The 24,006-nt window shown below is 33.5% G+C and overlaps 1 protein-coding gene, 1 long non-coding RNA gene and 1 other non-coding gene across 3 annotated transcripts; all 3 read right to left on the reverse strand.

The window, feature by feature from the left end:
- Positions 1-4,803: 4,803 nt before the first annotated feature.
- Positions 4,804-4,875, reverse strand: TRNAP-CGG (transfer RNA proline (anticodon CGG)). The gene has a single exon. It is a non-coding gene; the product is annotated as a tRNA-Pro (tRNA).
- A 477-nt stretch (positions 4,876-5,352) lies between these two features.
- LOC143578359 (uncharacterized) lies at positions 5,353-12,183 on the reverse strand. Its single transcript, XM_077061960.1, has 18 exons — positions 11,831-12,183; positions 11,667-11,760; positions 11,452-11,560; positions 11,320-11,358; positions 11,152-11,235; positions 10,502-10,563; positions 10,332-10,434; positions 10,116-10,265; positions 9,973-10,041; positions 9,832-9,888; positions 9,487-9,750; positions 9,301-9,384; positions 6,594-6,677; positions 6,382-6,492; positions 6,225-6,295; positions 5,942-6,154; positions 5,776-5,869; positions 5,353-5,707 (listed from the first exon to the last, which is right to left on the reverse strand). The coding sequence occupies exons 1-18, from the start codon at positions 11,889-11,891 to the stop codon at positions 5,444-5,446; spliced, it is 2,013 nt and encodes a 670-aa protein (XP_076918075.1). The 5' UTR covers positions 11,892-12,183; the 3' UTR covers positions 5,353-5,443.
- Positions 12,184-14,268: 2,085 nt separating this feature from the next.
- Positions 14,269-15,971, reverse strand: LOC143578362 (uncharacterized). The gene is made up of 3 exons (XR_013143247.1): positions 15,841-15,971; positions 15,591-15,768; positions 14,269-14,432 (listed from the first exon to the last, which is right to left on the reverse strand). It is a non-coding gene; the product is annotated as an uncharacterized LOC143578362 (long non-coding RNA).
- Positions 15,972-24,006: the final 8,035 nt, after the last annotated feature.

The raw sequence follows: 24,006 nt of genomic DNA on the forward strand, positions 1-24,006 counted from the left end.
TAAAAGACGATCTCGTGCTTGGACCATACATTTGAAAATAATGGTCATAAAGGTCTTGAAGGTTTTTGTTGAACTTGTCCTTCGCTTCCGTCGACAACTTCGGGTCAATCTCGTGCATACCTAAGTTGTCGAATATTTCCTCAATCGTTGTTTCAACCCCATTAACATTCCAATAGGGGTTTAATGCGGCGGCACAAGTAAAGACCGGCGGTATGTTTTCAAAATATTTTATGAACTTTTCTTTCATCACCGCAACAATATTTTCGAAGAGTTTGTTCTTCTCCGCAAAGCTTTTAAAAACACAAGACATATAGTACAATTCTTGCAAAACCCAGCAACTAGTAGGGTAATAGACTCCCGATAATTTTGTTGTTGACTTTTTGAACACGTCAAGATACTCCAACAAATAACCGACTTGGACCCAAACACTTTCCGAAACATATCGGCCTCGCGTTCTTCAACAAGATTGTTATGAAAAGCTTGTAAAGTTTGGCGTTGGGAAAAAGCACACTTTAACATATGACAAGTTGAGTTCCAACGAGTTGGAACGTCCCAATTCGGCCACAAATACTTTCTTTCAACCGACTTGCCATAGTTCTTATATTCAAGGTGTCTTCTTTTACCACTTTTGAAGACATCTTGTAACATAAGTCTAAAGTATTTTAAATCATCACAAATGTTTTCATTGTCAAGACCTATTTGAACAACAAGTTGATGATATGTGCAACACATCGGACATGAAAAAAATCCCCGAAACAAGGTGGTGAATATTTAATGATAAATTTTTCAGCCGCCTTAGTATTGTTTGAAGCGTTGTCAAACGAAATCGAAAATATTTTATTTCTCAAGTTGTAAGTCGTTATAACTTCATCAAGTAATTCAAACAATTTTTCGGCGGTATGTAGGAACGGGAAGTTTTCAAAAGCGATGGTGCGTTTCATCAATTGCCATGTCACCGGATCAACCCAATGAGCGGTGACACATATGTATGATTCGGGCAACCCGTGTGGTGCCGACCAAACATCGGTAGTTAAACTAACCATGGCTTCTAAAGAATGAAAAGACTCGATTAACTCTTTTTAGCACACTCCCACAACCTGATACAATGACGTCTTAAGGTAGTATGACTTACATGTGTGTATCTCGGTTGTAGAGTTTCGCGAATCAACGACGTCAACTCCGGGTCATCAAAGTGGTTAAACGGCAAACCTCGTTGAATAACGAACTTTGCCATTCTATCTTGAACTTGAGTCGTGTTGTAACGAAATAGTGTACCATCTTTACCCAAGTCAATTTGATCGGTCGCAGCCAATCCCTTTCAACGCCTTGCAATATGGCTTCTCGATGTGCTTTCTCAAAGTATAGTTGGAATCGTGCTTTAATATTGAACAACATAGTTTGCAACGAGCCTTTTGATAACCTTCGTCATCCACAATCAAATCCCAATTCTTCCATATGTCCTTGGTTGCGGTTATGGTTGACTACCGTAACAACCCTTGGGTCCTCCGTAACAGGAACGGGGGCAACAAAAACACTCTTCTTAGCCTTCTTGTTAGTTTTTTTGATGGGTGCCATAATAATATTTAGTTGGATGGTCGGGTAACGGAACGGGTTTGCTAAAGGAGTAGTATTTTAGTTTGTTTTTGAGTTTTGTGGTGAAATTAGTGGTGGAAAACAAGTTATATATAGGTTTGGGCATCAAAAAACCGGTTCCAACGGCTATATTACCGTTGGAACCGGTTCCAACGGATCTATTGTCTCTCAAAAACCGGTTCCAACGGCTATATTACCGTTGGAACCGGTTCCAACGGCTAATTGGTGGCTAAAAAACCGGTTCCAACGGCTATATTACCGTTGGAACCGGTTCCAACGCTACTTTGACTTTTGTTTGACTCTTCAAAAAAAAATCCCGCCGGAACCGGTTTTTCCGGGTACGAACCGAACCGGTTACAATTAAGAACCGGGTAGAAACGGGTTGGAACTGATACTAACATACAAATATGAGAACCGGGTACGATTTTCGGGTACAAAAATACCCAAACCGGGTATTGTACCAACCGGGTTGGAACTGGAACCGGTTCCGGTTCGGTTCCACCAGTTAGGTTCCGAACCGGTTTTTTTGTGCACGTCTAACCCAACCCAAACCAATCATTTTATAGCATATATCTTATTAGGTTTTAGTTTATTCTATAAAAGTTATTAAACCTAATAAAAATGTTTGTTTTCCTAAAGAATGTTATTTTAAGTATAAAAAATATTAAAAAGACAATATCATAATTCTATAGAAAAAAACCTTGAACTTTTAACAAAACAAAATTTTACGTATAATAATGTTTAAAAAAATACATATTTTTAAAAGTGCTCCCGTTTTTTAATAAAATTTATATCGAAATGCTCATAAATATATAAACTAAATAAGGCTATATTTTTAGATTTTTAATATAAGCTAATAATATAAATTATTAAATAAAAATCAAATTATATAAAAAACAAATTGTTTGAAAGAAAAGAAAAAAAAAGAATACTTAATTAAAAAGTGGGTTGTGACCCGGGTTGGGGGGTTAAAAAAGAATTTATTTTTTTATTTATTTTTTGAATGGTGTCATGATCCCTGTAAGGTCACCAATAAACTTAGTCTTAGTGTCATTTATAAACATCTTCTCAATACCAAACCTTTTTCTTGTCCTTTCACACTAGGGCTGACCTGTGGGCCCGCAACATCAAGCAAGGGTTTTAGAGTTTAGACCTACACTTAATTAAGGCCTTTAAGTTTGAAAAAAACATTAAATACAAATATATTATAGTAGACAATTTATACACAAATTATGTATTGGTATGATGGTAAACTTGTGTGTTGCTTAGCTACAGGTCTTGAGTTTTAGACCGGCTCCAAGCGCACGCGCGCACGCTTGTGTGTTTTTCACAATTGTCATGAAGAAGCCATAAAATTTCATTTCGATTTAGGCCTTCAAAATCGTTGAGTCGACCCCATCCTACACGTTAAATCTTTACTATTCTCACACTCTTAATATGTGGTTTCACACCATCAAAGACCGATGAAATATGCATAAATGAACGTTTGAAAAGGATGAGCTATGATTTTACATATAAACAAATGCACTACAAGAAATCTTATGTAATATGATGAAAAATTCACCCCTATAGCGATGACATCTCGCTATAGCATTTAGCGACGACATGTCGTCTCTATAAGGTTTATCGGCACAACGTAGACATTAAACGCCCTAACTGTCTTCTTTATAGACGTCGCCACTAAATGTCACCCCGATTTTTATGAAGATTAAAAGTAAACGTTTAGTAAAATAATTTCAAACTTATGGTGACAACATGTTGTCGCCATAGATGTCGCCCCCAATTTAATTAAATATGCATTTATTAAAATTATTTTTAACGTATAAAGTCGACATGTAGTCTCTCTGAGGTAACTAACTTTTTTATAAAAATAATAAAATTAGCCATCTAATAAATATTTTTCAACCTTTAGCGATGAAGGGTCACGAATTTTTTAATTTCTTTTTAAAGAAATTTATAAGTTTTCTAGCTTTTTATCCGAATAAAAACATAATGAGAAAACTGTAGTGTGATAACTAATTAAAATTACAACACGTCAAGTTAAATAGTATTAATAACTGTAATACAAACCATCAGATTATTATAACTAAATCATCTTCATCCATATTGTTGTCTTCATCATCTTGATTCGTCCACGTTTTTTGTTCGCTTTTAATTCATCTATCTCATTTGTTCTTGCATTTATATCTCATTTGTGATTGTGATGGTGGGTTGGACACACGCCACATCAAGGGTTTAAGATTTCAATTTTCGCACAACACCCCAGCTACAACCACAACGGTCAACGAGGACACGCCTTAGACCCTTGGCCTCGTCAACCGGCAAATCACCCGCTTCGCATTGAATATGGATGTGCCTAGTTATTGAGTTTTCCCATTAATCTTATCCCGACATCTCGTCCATATACATCCACACAAAGCCAAAAGTTGTACAGGGCCTATAGCGGTGTCGCCTTAGTCTTCGTATCTCGACGTCGTCATGTTGTCGCTATAGGGTCGGTGCATCTATTAACTTTTTCTTGTAGTGACGGTTGTTCGCAAATGATTGTTTGAAAACATAGGGATGCTATGATTTGACATAAAGACCTTCAAACGGTCATCATTTACAACCCTAAACGGATGTTTGATAGATTGATAGCGGTGTGAAATTAGATTTCAGGCGGCGTGGGTTATAGTTGGCACCATGCCTAAAATCAAAGAAAATTTTAGCCTTTTTTTTTTGAAACCGAGTTAATACATTATCTCAAAAAACATGTTTAAGCACATTTTTTTTCCAACATAAGAAATACAAATATTGCTCAAATTTTCATCATCAATTAAATTACGCAAATCGGACTTCTTGTATTTCATTGAAGAAAAATCTTGTTGCGACCACGAATCGATAACGTAAATGCAAAGTGTTTATTTGTTTCAACCATCAATTTGAATTTATAACCTGACCAAATGATTAAAAGAAAAGGTTAATATCCAAACATAACCACAAAAACTTTAAAAAGTAAACGAATACAATCTAAAGTTGAAGTATAAAACAAACTTGAAAAAATTATCTTCAAATCACCATGTCAACAAATATAAAACACTAATGGAACTTGCAATTCTGTAGCAAACCAAACAGTTAAGTTGGGATTTGTGGGCTTCCTAACATGGTGTTGCGATTATGACAGAAAAAGACGAGACTAAAACTAAAATACCGAAAATTGTTACTACAAGTGGGGCATTCCGAGAATCGAACTCGGGACCTCTCGCACCCGAAGCGAGAATCATACCACTAGACCAAATGCCCTTTTGTCTTTCTTCTACATAAGATTAAATTATCTTCTCTGAGATACACCATATTTTTTTAAACCTTTCATTTCACACACCATATCAAAATTAAACATGTCTGTAACAAATCAAGCCCAGCTGTTCTTTCTGCTTAATATGCATAACTTGGGTATACAATAACCGTCTCCTAAAAGAATAACACCCGACAACTCTAGCACCAGAAGCGATAATCATACCACTAGATCAAAGTTCCTTACTCCCTTAGATACTTCATTCGTGCTTAGAATAGCCTAACGTTCGACTATTACGATATTTAAATGTTTTTAAAGAATTTCATACACTAATCTGTATCAAGATCAAGATTAAACATATTTTATCCAACAAATTAAATCTAAGACTATTTTCTTTTCTACATGCACATAAACTGTGTATAAAATAACCAAAATCAAATTTATTTTCATCCTAAACACAAACACTTATCGACTCTACAAAACTCGATGATTACAAACCCAAAAACCCAATCTACAATATATATCTACATCTGAAAATGCATGAACAAACATATAAAAAAAAACAAACTAGATTCTTCAAGAAATGGAGTTTTTTAGTAGATTTGAGGACAATATTAGCAACTCCACCATCTCAAAACCGGCTGCAGACACGGAATCAACCTTTTCTACGCTTGAAACACTATCATCATCCACCACAGCTGACCAACTTACAGGAAGAGTGCTACTGAGTGCAGTCTTTAAAAGTTTTGCCTCGGTAACAATGTTATCAATAACAGCTGATTTCCCGGTTGTAACTGTAGCTGTAGCCTGACTATCCTCAACTGGTACTGATTCTTTCACCTGTTTAGGTTGGATTAATGTTGTAGAAAGAAATGTTTTGATTATTACTAATTATATTTGATGATTACCTTAACAAGTGACAGGCGCAGTCTACGAATAGAAGAAATCAGATGATCCATACTTTCCAAGCTTTCTTTCAAGGCTGTGTACTCGATTTTCATTCTGTAAAGCATATAAAAGTTCTTAATACACAATTGGTGTCAAATATAACTATAAAATCATATTAACACAAACCTTGCATAATCCATGGTACTTTTCTTGGTGACATTTTGTGCGTGCTCGTTGTGGGACCCACTTTCACTTCCATGGGAACCAAGGGGATTAATCCATTGGCTCAAGTAGGTTTTCTTTAATAAGCCCTTTAACCTTCCTTCATTATCATGAAGCAAGCTTTTCTCTTCACTCCTGGTTATAAGCTTACCTTGTTTGGCGCCATCATTCAGTTTTCTGAAAAATTAATAATTTAACTCCGACTGAAAATAATAATTTGAATATAAAAAGATGGGATAAACTTTACTCTTGTAGCAGACGGTTTTCCTGCTTCAATTGTGCTAACTCCATGAGAGCCGCCACTTTTTCATTTGTCACCTATTGAAACAAAAAAATATTATTATATCAAGCAAGTGAAAAAAAATACAATTGCAGCAAACTGAACCAAAAAAGGAAAATGTTACTTGTATTAAATTTCTTTGTAGCTCCTCTAATTTAGTCTGAAGGGCTGAATTTACATTGTTCTCTAGCAAATATCTCTCTTCCTGCTGTGATAGAAGTAATAATGCTTCAACCTGAATTAGTTAAATCAAAAATATTAATAAGATTCCGTCTGCACCATGTTTGTTTGTAATAGTTAAATCAATAATACACGCACAGAAACATGAATACAAACCTTCTCCTGCAATGCTTGAGCAAGGACTCCAGACACGTCCCCTGTTTCAGAACCACGTGCTTTTTGTAAATCAGACACGTTTTCCTACAAAAATATGTGAAACAGAACCATCATGAAAACCAATAAGAAAAATTTTCATTTTATAAGAAGTTTGGTTATACTTCATGGATCATGAGTCTAATGAGTAAAAAGTTAGAGAAAGGGCTAAAACAGAAAAGTGTCAGATAGGGGTCAAAAGTTTCTCAAATGAATAGAACAAAGTCACACGGATTTGTGCGTTTCTAATTTTCGGTATCATTTTCTTCTCTCTCCAAGTCTTCCCATTGCATATCTTTATGCCTGGTAATCGGCCCTTCCAAGTAATCATTTTCAGGATTCATGCCCCATTTTTTGGTTGGCCTGGTGCTGTAACTTTCTAAGAAACGAGATTAGAGTCGGATGTTGGAATGTATAAACATTAATTCGTCCGCCCGCTTAGAATTTAAACGATTTCTCTTTACACCGTGTATATAGAAGTGTTCCAGTTCGTTCCGCCGATGAGCTGCTGATAAATGGTGAAAGAACCTTTTTAGCAACTTCAGACAACTCTGGTGTTTCTAATCCATAGCTGGACCACCAATCAATTGCGTTCATGGTGACTGCATCCACTTGCTTTGTCACCAAGATTCTATGACACAAACTACCTTCCAGGTGGAATTCCTAGGAAAGCTCCAAATTAATTCAAAGAAGTGGTGCAAGCGGTTATGGAAGTTTTCAAAAGAATAGCCCAGCATAAGAGAAAGTGTTGCAAGAGCAATTCGCAAGATTTCATATGAAGAAGGGACTTAATTCAATGGAAACGGCTCAAGTGGATGCGGTCACCATGGACACGGTTGATTGATGGTCCAGCTATGGATCGGAAACATGAGTTGGCTGAAGTTGCTAAGATTGATCTTTCACAACTGGCAGAACGAAACCGGAGCACTTACTCCTATATACAATGTGGAAAGATAAATCGATGTATTCTACGCGGGTGGACAATTCAGTGTTTATACATTCCAAAATCCGACTTCAATCTCGTTTCTCAGAAAGTTACAACACCGAGCCAACCAAAAAATGGGATATGAATCCCGAAAATGATTACTTGGAAAGGCCTAGTACCACGTATGAAGATATGCAAAGGGAAAACCTAGAAGGAGAAGAGAATGACGACCCAAACAGAAGAAGACAAAGGCTCAATTAGTTTTATGAATTTTCTTTTTCCGTTATGAAATGCTACTGTTTTTTATTATGATTTTTCTGTTTTGATTACGAATTTTCGGCATGGTTTTAAAAAACGTTCGAGGTGCACGCCTCGAGGCGGTTCGGAGGAAAAACGTGTATGAGGCGCCGCCTCTGCACCTTATTTCACACGCACGCCTTGTTTATGTGATGCGGACGCCTCACCATCGAGGCGGTACGGAGGACCGAGGCGCACGCCTGTTTATAAACTGTTTTTGTTGCTGTTTGCCTGTTTATAACTGTTTTTGTTGCTGTTTATAATTGTCTTTTTGTTGTTGTTTTACCTGTTTATAATTTTTTGTTGCTGTTTATAAGCTTAATTTGATATAATTTTTATGCTTATTTTTGTTTAGCTGTTTCAGTTTGCTGTTTGCCACTTTATCGTTGCTGTTTTAGTTTTTGAATGTTTGTCGTTTCAATTAGTTTAATGTTTGCTGTTGAATGTTTGCTATTTCAATTAGTTTTAGGGGATGTCTAGTAAAAATGCAAGGAAAGATCCAGCTTGGAAGTATGGGGTAGAACATCAAGTACTTTGATTACAAACTTTGTGTGTTTTTATATGTGTTTGATATATTAGACTTTGTGTTTGGTTTTATGACTATTGAATCTATGAACTTTTTCAATTTTTGTAAGATATATAATTTTTATATTGATTTTTCTAATTCCGCCTCGGTCTTACGCCTCGTTTCGCCTCGAGGCTTACGCCTCGTGAGGCGAAGGGAAAACGCCTCGAGGCTCGTTTCCGTATTTTTAAACCTTGATTTTCGGTTAAGATTATGAAATGCTACTGTTTTGATTATGAAATTGCTGTTATGATTATGAATTTTCTGTTTTGTATATGGTACACCGTACCGCATACCGAATTGGCATTTCGGTTATGTTTTCGTTATGAAATGCTGTTGTTTTGATTATGATTTTTCTGTTTTGATTAGGAATTTCCGGTTATGATTATGAAATGTTACTGTTTTAATTATGACTATGCTGTTAGGATTATGAATTTTATGTTTTGTATATGGTACACCGTATCGAATACCGAATTGGCATTCCAAATGAACCTCCCCCCCCCCCCAACCCCCCTTGTACTAAATTTTAGATATGCACGAACCGCATGCCGGAATGTACCGCGATCCATGTGACTATAAAACCAGCAAGTCACCCACCAAAAAAATCAAGATCAAAATTGCTTTTCTGAATCATGTTTAGCATTTAAATTATTCATAGAACTCAAAATATCGTTTGTAGGTCAACCCAATCCCACCTGACCCATTTTGACAGTCGCCCAAAAGCATGACTCACCCATTTTACATAGAACTTAAGCCACTCAAATAGATCTAAGAATAACTAGGGTTTAAAAACCTTGCCATCCTCCTCTCTATGTTTATTTTAAATGGAGCAAAAGAAGAAAGTACACACATTCACACACGCATGCACTTATACATAAACAAACCTTGTCTTTTAGCATAAGAACAAGATCTTCTGAGCCATCCTCGGCACTAGAACTAGACGTATTTGGCAAGTCAGAAATATTTTCCTACAACAAATGAACATGCAAGATTCATATCCATGTACAGTCACATTAAATATTAAATGTCACTGTGTTAACAACAAAATTAGGCAAAAGATGCGCGTATACCTTTGTGTTTGTATCTGAGGCTGCATCAGGGCTTATATGCACATCACGAACATCATTTTCTTGCAATACCATCTCTCTCTGAACAGATAAACTGTCAGGTTCTCCATTTACACAAATTTGTCTCATATTTACTTTAATTTCATCGATAACTGATTTAATGTAAGAAGATTCCTCCTGAAGCAAATTAACAATTTCAAGCCTGTACTGAGAATGGAAACTATGCAAGTCTGATACATCCCTCTTCATCTTTTCTTCCAAAGACAACTGTATTCAAGTGCACAAAAAACCACATCAATTACCACACATGTAAGCAACATAGCATAGTTAGCAATTATTTTATCTCACTTTCATGTTTTTCAAATCATGAACCATCCGCTTCAAATGTTTTTCAATCTCCAATCCCTATAGCACCAATAAAATATCAGAATTCAAATAAGTGACATGAATCGGAAACTAACATAATAGTATAATAAAAATATTTATTACCATCTGTAACTTGCTCTTGAGATTAGTTACAGATCTTCTCAACGCCTCCACTTCTCCCTCGAGTGCGGTCTGTCTAAATCAAAAGTCAATCCAGTTGCAAATGAAAAGTTAAAAATATATAGTCATTGGTTATTAAAACTCACAATGTATTTTGTGGTTGATGATTCCTCATACCCAGTGAAAGTCCACGTGTCATCTGAATCATTCAATAGGGAAATGCACTTATCTTCCCAATTAAGATCATCGTATTTGTTAAAAGATTGCTGCCTGATGTCGTAGAACTTATTGATCACCTGTAACAAGTGAAACTTCGTTTCGTAGTTCATAAAATTATATATTAACAAAAGAAATTTTATTACTTCTTTGAGTATTTCATTCTCCTTTTCTTGTTTGTTTAGATCAGCTTGAAGTGCAGCTGAACGTTTCTTTTCTTCAGTAACCACCGATTCAAGTTCTTCTATCCTGGCCCACCAAGTTAATGAGCATAACACAAAAACCAGATAAATAAACACAAGTACTAAATACATACTTTTGTTGCAAAATGCCAAATTTTTGTGATGCGAGTTCTTCTTTCTCCTTGGCTTGTTCGGCCTATTAGAAACCCTCAAATAGATTAAAATAACAATAATTAAAGGTACGCTTGTAGACGAACTAAACAAGCACGAACAGAGCATGCTCATGTTTGTTCATTTAACTTTAACCGAACACACAATCAAACACAAGCAGTTGAATGAACGGGGTTTTATTGTTCGTGTTCATTCATTAAGAAACTGAGCATGTTTGTGTTCACTTATGTTAGTTCGTATGTTAGTGAACGGTTCACAAACGTTTATAGCTTAGAAAAAATTAGTTAAAAGTAATGTGAATAACAATGTGTCGGGCCTAGAAATTTATTAAATGTGGACAAAGTTGAAATGGTCCAAAACAATTGAAAAAGAATATATTAAACAAACGTAGACAAACTTACTTAAACAAACATAAACTAACAAAACATAAAAGAATTTAAATGAGCAAACATAAAGGAATGCTCACAACATGTTATCATGTTCGTTTGTTAACTAAAAGAACAAACTTTTTTGTTCATGCTCATTCACTCATCAGATAAACGAACATCCTGCTGAGCAGTTCACTGAATGTTTGGTTCGTTTACATGCTCAATTGTAAGTAGTCAAACCGCACCTCCATTATTGCATTATCGCGTTCAGAGAAAGCAGCAGCAACTGAACTTTGGAAAAACTTAATCTGCTTCTCTGCTTCTAAACTCTGAAATAATCAGCATATTACCACTTGAATAAACTTTAGAAATTAAATCACAAAAAAAATGAGAATTATGTGAAGAAAAAAGACCTTGGAAAGCTCAACTGCATGTAGATCAGCTAACTGGTTCTGCAAAATGAATTAATAAATTAAATAATTAATATTTACATATTTCATATTTGGATTATACAAAAAGCATTTATGAGAAAAAAAAATACTCACTTTGATACGATAAGCCTCTGAAAGCTCTTCTTGAAGATTTGCATTCTCTCTTAAGCAAGCAGTTAACTTCTTTTTCAAGTCATCTATCTCCTGCTCCAGACCAGCTGTCCTAATTGGATAACAATATCATCAATGCTAAATAACTTCTGAAGATGTACATACAGTTCGGATTATACATTTATACAAAAAAATAAAGATTGAAGTAAAAAAGAAACCTTTGTAATTGCATTCTGGTAGCAACAGCACTGTAATTAGGTTCAGCATGTTGCATACATATATGCTCAATATCATTACGCAGTTCATCACGCTCTACAAATCAAAATAGAACTTATAAACCCTAAATTAGATAAGTGAAATGTTTTAATATTTATGATCGTACCGCGCTCCAAAAGTTCAATTCGAGAAAGCAAAGTGGTCCGATCATCAAAATTCTCATCCATGGTTGCAGATACCTATACCGCAAACTCATAATAAGATGCATATTTGAAGACACTCCTATCTTCAATCACCATAATTACGAGCCCTAATATGAACATATAGGGTTTGAACACACTCCTAACCAATATTGTAAAGGTAGGTCTAGAAGGCCGGGTAATCGCTACAAGGTATGATGCTAAGGCGACTTTCTTGAACTCCGCCTAGTTACTTAGAATCCATCAAAGGTGGTCAACCTCAGCCAAAACTAGATCTAGCCGGTCACTCGAACCGATTTTGACTTAAAGAACTAAAGCATAATTCCAATGTCTATAATATTAAAGAATGGATATCATTTTTTTAATTAATGATTATCATTTTTAAGAATACTTCAGTATTTAAAAAATATATATATCTTTTTTATTTATATTGATATATATTCACGTATTTTGTTATATATATAAGTAAACTTATGAGATTTGGCATATGTATTATATTTCCGAGTGCTCCCCGAGTACTCGCAACTCCCCCAATCGACCGACCTAGATGCGCATGGAGACTTCTGCAACCATGCTCCTAACCCCAATTACCAAAATTACAAACCCTAATATAAAACATATTGTTGATATAATGATAAAACTGGAATCAAGTAACAGTGGGTCCAGTGAACAATTTCAATAGATTGGAAACAATAGAACCGTAATTTAAAGCAATAGCGGATGAGTGTTAGCAGCGAAATTGAAATGATGGAGATTAAAAAAGGATTGAATTAATTACCTGTGATGAAATATAATATACAAATAAACCCTAGAAATCAGAATTCAGCAGAGAAGAAAGAGGGGGTTTGTTTTATGGTTTACCCCTTGTTTGTTTCTGGACACCAGCCAGCCTGTCCGCCAAAAACAAACTTGATTGTTATTATTGTTACTTTAATCAACAAATTGAGAGATGAGAATAATGTGGCTACCAAGTATTATTCATTAAACATCATGATTAATATTTTTTAGTTTACCAAAATGAAAATAGTGTAGCTAGTAAGCATGATTGAAAATAAGTTGTTGATTGTTTCTATGTAATTAAGTGGGTTAAAACATGCAAGTTATATCTTTTTCTTTTAATTAACTTAAAACTCGTGTGCTATTTATTGATATCGACTAACCTTTTAAAACATACCAAACCTTTTGATTAGCTCAAAGCTCTTGTGCGTGTTATATATTGACATCGACTGACATTTCTAAAACATATCAAAGCTTTTGATTACCTCAAAACTCGTGCGCTGTGCCCACCAAACCATAACTGCTCTAAAAATACTTATTTTATTCGTTTGGTAATGAGATAATATGTTAAACCTTATCCTGTTAGACCTTGTAATACAAACAAGATCCATACATGAAGGCCATTAAGATCGTACTATTGTGTGAAAATTTTGTTATTGATGGAAATCATGCAACTTGGATTTGTTTGGGGAAATAATAACGGCTACAAATGGAACTAGGCCAGAAAACACATAGAATTTATGACAAATAAATCAGGAACCTATTTGTCTTGCGTATATCCAGATATCCAATACTAATGTTTGCTTGTTGGTAGCTGGGATCTTTGTTTACAATCCTATGTCATTAAGATTCTCGCAAATCTAAGGAGGTGTTTGGGATTCTTTATTTTTGTCTTCTTATAACTTATCAACAAGTTAAAAAGATATCTGAGATTGAAGTGGAAAAGTTCCATAAGTTATAAGGATGTAACTTACTGACTTATGGATAAGTCATAAGAAGGTAAAAAATAAGGAATCCCAACTACCCCTAAATCTGATATTAAACTCATCGCAAAAGGCCAAAAACCTAGCTGAACTAATCACCCAAATATGTAACAGTTTCATTTTTTCTTATAATTTCAAGTTCTTAACATTGACATATTTAAAAACATTATTTGTTATAATTTTAATATTATATTGTGTTATACTATAAATCTTTGGTTTCAACACACACAGGTGGTCAATCATGATATCAGACGAGCATCATCCAATAAAATTTATCCACAGCATATTCCCGACCCAAATATTCATCATGCTACGTAAGGTTCATTTTATTCACATAATTTACCAACTTAACAATAAGGACCCTTGAAGACAAATGGATCCACAATTCCACATCGTTAATTTCTATAACCCATTCTCACATCAAACAAACCGATCCACATCGACTAAATCAACTGATTCCCACATCTAACAAAATGGTCCATATCGAACATTGTATGTTTCAACATTCCGACGATAACAACACGAAGAAACAAACCAAAATCTGACCCAAAAATAAGCCAAAGCATAACATGGAGATCGAAAAAAGACCGGTATAAAAAGATTACTGCATAAAGTAAATCACCAGAACACAATGATCCATCCATAATCCATAACAATATGAGCAGAAAAGAAACTACTAGAGTACTAGGTAGGTACATTTCAAGTCCAAAATCATATCAGAAAGAAAAACAAATCTTCAAACCCCATCCATCCATACTTCAATCAAAAGCAAGCTTCCAACAAACAGCAGCAACACAGGGCAGCCAAACTGCACACAAAGACCATTATAAATCAAAGTCAACACCTTTGACCTATTCAAAGAAGTCAAGACTGACAGCAACAACGTACTAAAAAAATCTGCAACCACCCTGACAACAGCTGTTGTATTATCATATTTAATATTTAATAATCGAACAAAAGTAACCGAATGAACATGAACTAGGATTCTAGGAATGCTCATTTTCGTTCGTTTAACTTTAACATATTAAATGATTAAACACAATCAAATAAACAGACGGGGTTTTCTTGACCGTTGCAGTCTATGTTTGAGCGTTAACAGTATCAACCAGCGGCTCATGACATGAACGAACACTAATTAACAGTAAACGTCAATTTCAACTTAGTAGAACAAAAAATTAACAAAAATACACCAAATGGTAATTATTAATTTCATAAAACAAGACTAAACCATAACGGACTTAAAAAAATGAAATGTATCGTGTTTAATAAACGGACGAAATAGTTTTCATGCTGGTTCATTGAACCGAATGAAGAAATATGTTGATCGTTCGTTTATTACTAAACAAACACAAATGAGCTTCCAGCAAATCAGATCACTTAACATTATGTTCCTTTGCCGGCTTAAAACCTTTGGATGGGTCAATTCATGAAATTAAAAATCAGACAAAATTTGTGGATGTGTCAATTCTTAAAATTCAATATTAAACAGAAACTGTAAATGAGTCAATTTTCAAAATTCAAGATTAAACAAAAAAAATTGATGGGTAATTAAAAATTAAGCAAAAACGGTTGATGGGTCAATTCTTGAGATTGTAAACGGGTCAATTCTTGAAATCCGAAATTAATAAAAATTTGTAAATGTGTCAATTCTTGAAATTCAAAATTAAACAAAAATTGTGAATGTCAATTCTTGAAATCAAAAATTAAACAAAATTTGTTGATGGGTCAATTCTTGATCCTCTCAATTACCAAATACTGTTGACGGGTCAATTCGAATCCGACCCAAACACAAAATCAGGTAATCGGGTACCAAACCATCACGATCTGCCCAAATCACCCAATTCCACTAACCAATTATTCAAATTCCCCGATCTGAAGTCAAATTACAAGAAAACCGAAAGCCCAATACCCGATCTATATTCTATACCAATTGCATGCAAAAAAACAAACCCAATTCAATACTTACCATCCTTCCATGAACCCACTACTCTGTTGCTGCTGCTGTTGCGGCGGCGGCGCGCCATATTGCGGCGCGTATTGCGGCGGATACCCTTGTTGCGGTGGGTACCCTTGCGGTGGATACCCCTGTGGTGGGTACCCTTGTGGCGGGTACGCGTCTTTCGGGTAGCCTTCTGGTGGGTAACCTGAGGAAATGAAACGGCATTTGTTAGATTAATAATTGATTGATGGTGAATTGGATCTTAGAAAAGTTGGACCTTGTGGAGGAGGAGCACCGACTGCGGGCTGGCCTTGGTTGTAGTAACTCATGATGAAGATGATGGAGGATGATGTTAGTGGAGGTAATGGGGGTTTTATAAAGTCGGGTGGGGGTTGATGTTTCTTTTGGGAAAAGGTTGTATTCACATGATAAAATGGTATACCAAGTTTTTAATAAAATTTGGATTGGAAAATTTGAGATCTATACTGGTATTTATTGAATTTTGGTATACTCTACTGGTATCGAAGTGAACATTTTCAGTACAGGTATCAACTTTTTAGAAAATTCGGGATAGGTACTGGTTTGTTGCTCTTAATAAAACACAGTTTTATAAAGAGACGGTACAAAGCAAAGTGTAAAACACAATTAATATAAAAAACATAATTGTGTTTTTCATATAGAAAAACACAATTAAACAACTATGCTATAAAAACACAGTTGCATTGTTCTTACCTCTCTAAAACATTATCTTACAACACAGTTGTGTTTTTTACCTCAAAAACGCAATTTTGTTATTTATCTCAAAAACACTATGGTAAAACACAATGTAAAAAAACTTACTAATTTTTATTTTTATATAGCAATATGATACACATATTAAAGTTAAAAAAACGTCGTTATTATGATGAAATTGTTTTCTTAAAAAAATGTCATATAAAAAAAGTTATTAACGTTTAAAAAATGTTATGGAGAATTTACATGTGTCTTGTATGTAAAGAGAGAAATCAACAAATATAGGTTATTCCTATTATGTCATTTCCCTTATTTTAAAGGAAAATTGGATTTTAGTAATCCTAACTTTCTGTATTGGCCGATAATAATCCCAACTTAGTTTATTCCCACCAGTGGTCCTAAATTTAAAAAAATTGGCTCTCAATGGTCCCTCGTTAAAAAAATCTAACGCCGTTAAGTTTTTTCCGAATTTCAAACTAATTTTTTAGGGCTTTTGATTGGAAGAATGATACGAGTCGTTTGATGTAAAACTTAGCTCGAAACGATACTCCAAACAGCTTAATTTTTGTTAATTTTAAATTCAAACACCCAATTTGAAGCACTAATCAAGCCATTTAAAGCATCATGTCAAGCTAAGTTTTACGTTAATCGACTCGTATCCTCCTTCCGATCAAAAGCCCTAATAAATCAGTTTGAAATTTGAAAAAAAACTTAACGCCGTTAGTTTTTTTTTTAACAGAGGACCATTGAGAGCCAACTTTTTTAAATTTGGGGGCACTAGTGGGAATAAACAAAGTTAGGATTATTATTGGCTAATAATAGAAAGTTGAGATTATTAAAATCCAATTTTTCTATTTTAAACTTAATTTTCTTTCAAACTAATCTCAACAATTCAAATTTAAAATCAATGTACTAAGTTACTTTATCCTTTTCACAAAACTCATATTTCTTGTTTTAACTTACCCACCTTCTATATAATTATATCTATATAATTATAAAAGGGAGATATCAAGTATACATATCCCTTTTTCCTCGTGTATCTAGTTTCTTCACGACTACGTTTTGACCTCACGTAATAACTATAATCTTGAGCATTTAGCTCATCTGTATTAAAGTTTAATATTCTTTTTTCTATTAATTTTTATATTTATAGCTTTTCATCTTCAAAAATTGTTATTCAATCATAATATTGTTATACATACAGGGCCAAGTTATTTTACAATGTGGGACAAAAATAAGAAGGATTTGTAGTTACACAAAAAAATCCCTTAAAAAAATAGTAAAAACCATAACTCAAAATTTAATAAAAATCTAAAAAAGTAAAAACACAAAAATGTTTCCACCGTCTTTCTCGTTCTAAAAAAAGTGTTAAGTGAAAAACATGATTGTGTCTTTTTGTTTATCATGTTTTTTTTAACGGAATGATGGGGGAAACATTTTTGTTTTTTATATATATTTTTTTATTTATATTATGAGTAATGATTTTTTATTATTTTTAAATTTTATTTTTAAAGGATTTTTTGTGTAGTCATAAATCATTCTCACGCTTCTCATTTTTGTCTCCCTTTGTATTTTAACTTTACCCATACATATTAAGGGTTAGGTTCAAATAAAAAATTTGATTTTTTTAAGAAGGCTATGAAGAAGGGTATTTTAGTCTTAACACTTTAATATCAAAACCCACTTACTTTAATCTCAAAAACCACTAACATAAAATCCACTTACTTCTTCACTCATCTCCTACAACCACCACCACTCCACCGCCACCACAACCGTCACCCACCGCCGCCTCCTCGCCAGAAAAGTCTATGGAAATTTCGCAGGAAATTTCACCGAAAAAGTCATCGGAAAGTCACCGGAAAACAATCATCGAGAAATTTTGCCAGAAAATTCACCGAAAAGTCATCGGAAAACGGCCGCCGAAAAAAACACAATGGAAAACACTACGAAAAACACAATTTAAAAAACACAATGTAAAAAACACAATGGAAAAAAACACTATGAAAAAAAAACACAATAATAAAAACACAATTGTATGGCAAAATGTAAAAAAGATAATGGAAAAAAACACAATGATAAATACAATTGTATAACACAATTTTGTAAAATACAATTTTTGGTAAAACACAATACGTAAAAAAACCCACTAATTTTTTTTAATTTTTATATAACAATATGGTACTCATATAAAAGATAAAAAGACACTCATTATTATGGTGAATTTGTTTTAAAATGATGGGGGAATTTGGCATGTGCCTTACATGTGGAGAGAGAAAGTCAACAAATGTGTTATTCCATTTATGCGCTTCCTCTTATTTTCACACATGGTTTCCACCTAAACTAATCTCAACCATTCATGTTTAAAATCAATGAACAAGATTACTTCTTATCCTTACTACAAAAACTATACTTCCTATTATAACCTAACCCTACATATTAATCATAAATAATGTTTATACATATTTTTAAGACTTTACATTAAATGTGGATTGATAAATTATTTAACTATTACATACTTAGGCCATGTTGAGTAAAAAAAATAATTGCGGGTATTCTAAAGGGAAGGATCGAGCAATAGATGTGTGGCGCGGGATTCAAGTAGTGATTTGTGATTTTGTAGTCGCAAAATTGCTTGTGTGCATTTAAATATCATACAAATTGTTGAATTAAATGAATGTTACGAGTTCAAGAACAAACTATGACCTCAAGCTGTTAAGTTTTAGCTCAATTCGATTAGAGGACATTGATATATTTGTTGGGACGAATTAAATGAAATGTATGCGTAATAAAATAAATATGATAATGGAATGATAGCAATCTAATAGAATAAATATTAAAAATATGTGTTTAATTAATGAGATTAATGGAATCATTAAGTAGTATTTTATAAATGTGTTAAGGTGAAATTTTAAATTTTTGGAGTTGACCCACTAAGACTTCCACTTTATTATCTATGTGAAACATGGCCGACATGTAGGAAAAAGGAAGGATCAAAGTATAACGTATAGCCATCCGTAGAAAACGGATTTTGGATGTTATTTGGGTTGTTCGAATCCATTTAGGTTAGGGATGGCAATGAAACTCGAACTCGATGGGAAAACCCGAACCCCGACATAATTGAGACGGGTAATACTCGACCCATTAGGGTTTGGGACGAGTTTGGGATGACTTTTGAATTTTTTTTCATGGGTTTGGAACGGGTTTAGGATTTATAATATACCCGATTACCCGATAGCATTGACCCATTTACCCGATTATGTATCCGGCATAACTTGCGAAAAAAACGTATTTTTGGATGAAATTCGCAAATATGACAAAACCTAAGGGACGATTTTGACATTTTACTCATATAATAAAGAAAGAGTGAAAAGACATGTCTACCCCTGACTTAACGATTGAATTTAACGGGGTTAGTGATTTGGATGTAATTGGCAAGAATTGGGAAACACGGATGGTCTATATGCAACAAATAAATTTTTTAGACTAAATTCGCATTATTTGCCATACCACAAGGACGAAAATGGCACTTTACTCTTTTGGTTTATAATGAATCTCAATTAAAGTTTAATAATATTGGTTAAACATATGATTGGTTTATAAAAAAAGTAAAGGTTATGTTGTAATTATCACTTGATGAGGAATGTTAAGACACTCTTAAAATATACACCAAGTGCCGAGCTTGACGATAAGCCAGGGAGCTGCCACTCTTGTGAGGCCTTGGTTAATAAAGATATGAACCTTAAAAAGACACCAAGTGCCGAATTTGACGATAAGTCGAGGAATGCCACTCTTGTGAGGTTTTTGTTGATAAACTGTAAATCTTAAAAGAGACACCAAGTACGGAGCTTGATAATAAGCCAAGGAATTGCCATTCTTGTAAGGGCTTGGTTGATAAAAACATAACTCTTAATAAGATCATGGACTAAATGAAGTATTAGTAGTAAGTGATCATTTTAAAATGGGAATGTTGGCAATGCAGTTAAAACGGATTGCTGACGTTAATCCACTAAAATTGGTTAATTAGTTGTCAAGTGAGTGTGTAACATTACCTATTTTAAACAACTCTCGGATGGTTATTACATGAGTTCTATAATTGTCCAAGAGTTGTGCGGGTTAATACTTGGTAATTTAAGGCTGATCCTTTACGACTTAACTAATCTTAATTGGTATTTTAAGTAACAACACAAAGATTATTTTTACTAAAATATCAAGGGTAATTCACTTAGTAATTTAAGGGATTGCCTCATCTTTATAAATACTTAGGGCGCGTTCGTTTCAAATAATGAAATGAAATTGGAATTTGCATAGAATTTGGAATTGAAAGAAATTAGATTTGGAATCTGAACATTACAATAGGAATTGGAATTGGAAAAAATTGGAATCGGGTTTTTTTTAACGAGTATAACGACGGAAACATTTTTAGTTTTTAGATTTTTTGTTTTTTATTTATGTTTTGTGTTATGATTTTTTTTATTCTTTATGAAATTTTTTAGGGGTTTTCTATGAAGATAAAAAACCCATCAAAAAAATATTCAATAATAATAATAATAAATTCATAACTCAAAATATAAATCGAAAACAAAAAAAAGGTAAAAAAAACTAAAATGTTTTATTTATTGTCTCGTTAAAAAAAACTCGAGAAAAAATTCCAACGAAATCACTTGAAATCCTCCATATTTTGGAAGGATTTGAAATCCCTTCATTTAAAGGAATTGAATTTCAATTCCAATTCCAATTCCAATTCCTTTGAATTCCCACCATTTGCTTACATCAAATGATGTTTTAGTGGAGGCAATGAAGTTATGTATATCTCTTTCTTTAATTATCATGGAATAATATGACTTAGAAATTAGGTGTTATTTCCACATTTAATTACCCTAGCAAGCCTATATCACATGTTTACCAATTGATTATTGAAACAAGTTAAAAGGAGTTTCAACCAAGATGATCTTTATAAAAATCCAAAAATATTGTTATTAATTTATGCTTTTAAATTTCTTTTAAAGCTTACTTGTCAAACAAAAACTATTACTTCCGATTAAAATAAATATAACTATATAGTAGTTAAAATAAAACAAGTGTGTCCGTGGATCAATACTTGGTTCTTATCTATACTATACTACATATACTATAGGTACACTTGCCTATTTGTGTGTGGTTTAGTTAAAATAATAATCATTTTTATAAATTTAAAACTCGAGATTATGTGAAACAAACCTTTTGAAAAACTAATAAGCTTTTCATACCACTCCCACATCGCATTAGGCTTTGGGCACCGATGCCAGGGACACACGGTGAATTTTGGCACAGTTTGTGTGGTTGTAGGTTGATGGTAGGATGAAGATTGAGATTTCGTTAGAAGATGATGATCTGCAAAGAAAGAGAGAGAAAGAAGAGAGAAGGAGAGGGAAGAGAGAGGGAGGGCGGGGGGGGGGGGGGGGTTTATATTTTTTTTGTTTTAATTATTAAATATTAAATTACTTGTAAAATTACAAAACTACCCTCATGTGTAACATTCGTTAAATTTCGGACCCGAAAACCCAACCCATTTAAAACTTTTATTATTATTCGGACTAATGTTATTTAATAAAATCAATAATTCATTAATCCTTTCGGTCATTGATTGTTTATTTTCGCTTCCCGACACTCGGTTTCGGTATCTTTTATCTTACAAAATCATATAACTATTAGCAATGTGCAATACTCACCTCCTAATTATGTTTTGCTCTAAACTGTATAACCATACCAAGACCAAGGACTACTTAACAAATAATATTCAATTTCTTCTTCTTCTTCTTCTTCTTCTTCTTCTTCTTCTTCTTCTTCCCCATTCCCTCCATCGACCGACAACCCTATATCCCATTTTGATATTATCGTTAACAACTAGGAACATTTGTTGGCGTATCCCGAGGAACTCAACCGCTTTTATCTTAATTTATCGTCATCTCATCTTCGTTAATCCACTCGTCGATGTGAGTTTACATACCCCATTTCCCATCTTTTATATTTTGAGGGTAACATGTATACCCTTATTAACTTTACTAATGTTTTATTTCCTCATTTATTCAAAACATAATTCAATTTATGTTTAGGTGTGATTATTGCATGTTTTATTATTATGCTCTATGTGCTTAAGTGTTTATTTTTTTTGTTTGGTGGTTGGTATCTCGTCCTCATCTATTCTCATCTAGTATGATCATACATTTACCCAAGTACATTTATTTTGTATCAATAGGAACCGGTTCATATCTATTTAGTTGCTTACATTTTCATAAGTTTTGTAATGCTCACCATTTACATATGAATTGTGATTTACCTATACATATATACAACTAAAACTTATGTATTCTCACCAACATTCGTGTTGACAAACTCTATTTTCAGACATGCTGCATGTACAAGTAATTGATGTTGTTCAAGATCGAAGAGATTAGTTTTTGCCTTAGGATATTTATTATAAATTCAAAATATGTACTTGATTCAATTATTGTAATTGTGTACTTTTCTTTTATGTTAATGAATTAAATAATTATTGTCACTTTAATTAGTGTCTTTTGAGCTACTGTCCAATCAATATGTTACGCCCCGGCATGTTCCGCCTTTGGTCAGGGTGTGACATCATGTGTCTTGCACGTGACCAAATTTAACGAGAAAAATTAGCAGGGTTAGTGCCAAAGGACGTAACGTGATAGTAATTTGAAACATGAAGTATGCTTTCTGCTATTTCTTTTTATAAATTACGTCCACTGAAAAAACGTTCACACGTAAAAGACTAATTTTGCTATTCTGTCATATATATATATAAGAGAATGATATTTTTAAATAACAAATTATTCTAAAAATTGCTAATCATTAATTAAAAAAATGATATTTGTTCTTTAATATTATAGAAATACAAATTATGTTTTATTTTTGTAAGTCAAAATCAGCCTAAATTCACTGACTAGATGTGATTCTGGCTGAGGTTAAGCATCTTTAATCGATTCTTAGTAATTAGGCCGAGTTAAAAGATACTCTCCTTAACAACATATCTTGTAATAAGTACTTAAAAAGTACTCGACCTTATAAACCTAGTTTTACAACATGGATTAAAGGATTCGCCACAACCTTATTGCAAACCTTAGGCGGTGGCCCTATCTTTGAGTGTAAATCTTCAGGTTAGTATGTTACAAAATTTTTTATTTTGTTACCTTTTAGGCTTTTACCGCCGAAATAAACAAGATTGACATGAATAGGTAAAAAAATTATTTCATTGGAATTTAAGCATTTTGTCTTATTGTTAATGGTCCTCACCTTGTGCGTTGTTGTTGTTATTCAACGAACACATGCATGCATGAGCACTTTTGTATTTAGTAGTTAAAAAAATCCATCTTGGGCTCTAGGCTATCATGTTCCGATCAGTGGTGGATTTAGATATAAATCTCAGAGGTAATGTTTAATTTTTTTTTATCATATTTTATACAATGTAAACGAAACAAAAATAGAAACACGATAATAAATATATTTAAACACATGGGGTGCAAATTACTTTTATTCGGGTTTTGAAAGTTTGAAACTGAGTCATTATACCCTAGTTTTTCATCTTATCAAACGTTTCTCTTTCGACTACACAAATTAAAACATTGTTCAAATACTCATCACCCATTAGCTTGCACAAACCCGTATTGATAAGTTTCATTTTAGAAAAACATATTTCAACGGTTGCGTTTGC

The sequence above is a fragment of the Bidens hawaiensis genome, unplaced genomic scaffold (genome assembly GCF_021521415.1).
Source record: "Bidens hawaiensis isolate Kalapana, Puna unplaced genomic scaffold, B.hawaiensis_p1.1 tig00029186_1, whole genome shotgun sequence".
In the NCBI taxonomy this organism is placed as follows: domain Eukaryota; kingdom Viridiplantae; phylum Streptophyta; class Magnoliopsida; order Asterales; family Asteraceae; genus Bidens; species Bidens hawaiensis.

Coding starts and splice junctions, on each gene's coding strand:
- LOC143578359 (XM_077061960.1), bottom strand. CDS start 11,891: ATGGATGAGAATTTTGATGATCGGACCACTTTGCTTTCTCGAATTGAA. Junction 11,236..11,319: donor ATGCAGTTGAGCTTTCCAAG/GTCTTTTTTCTT, acceptor TGATTATTTCAG/AGTTTAGAAGCAGAGAAGCA. Junction 9,889..9,972: donor TCAAGAGCAAGTTACAGATG/GTAATAAATATT, acceptor TTGGTGCTATAG/GGATTGGAGATTGAAAAACA.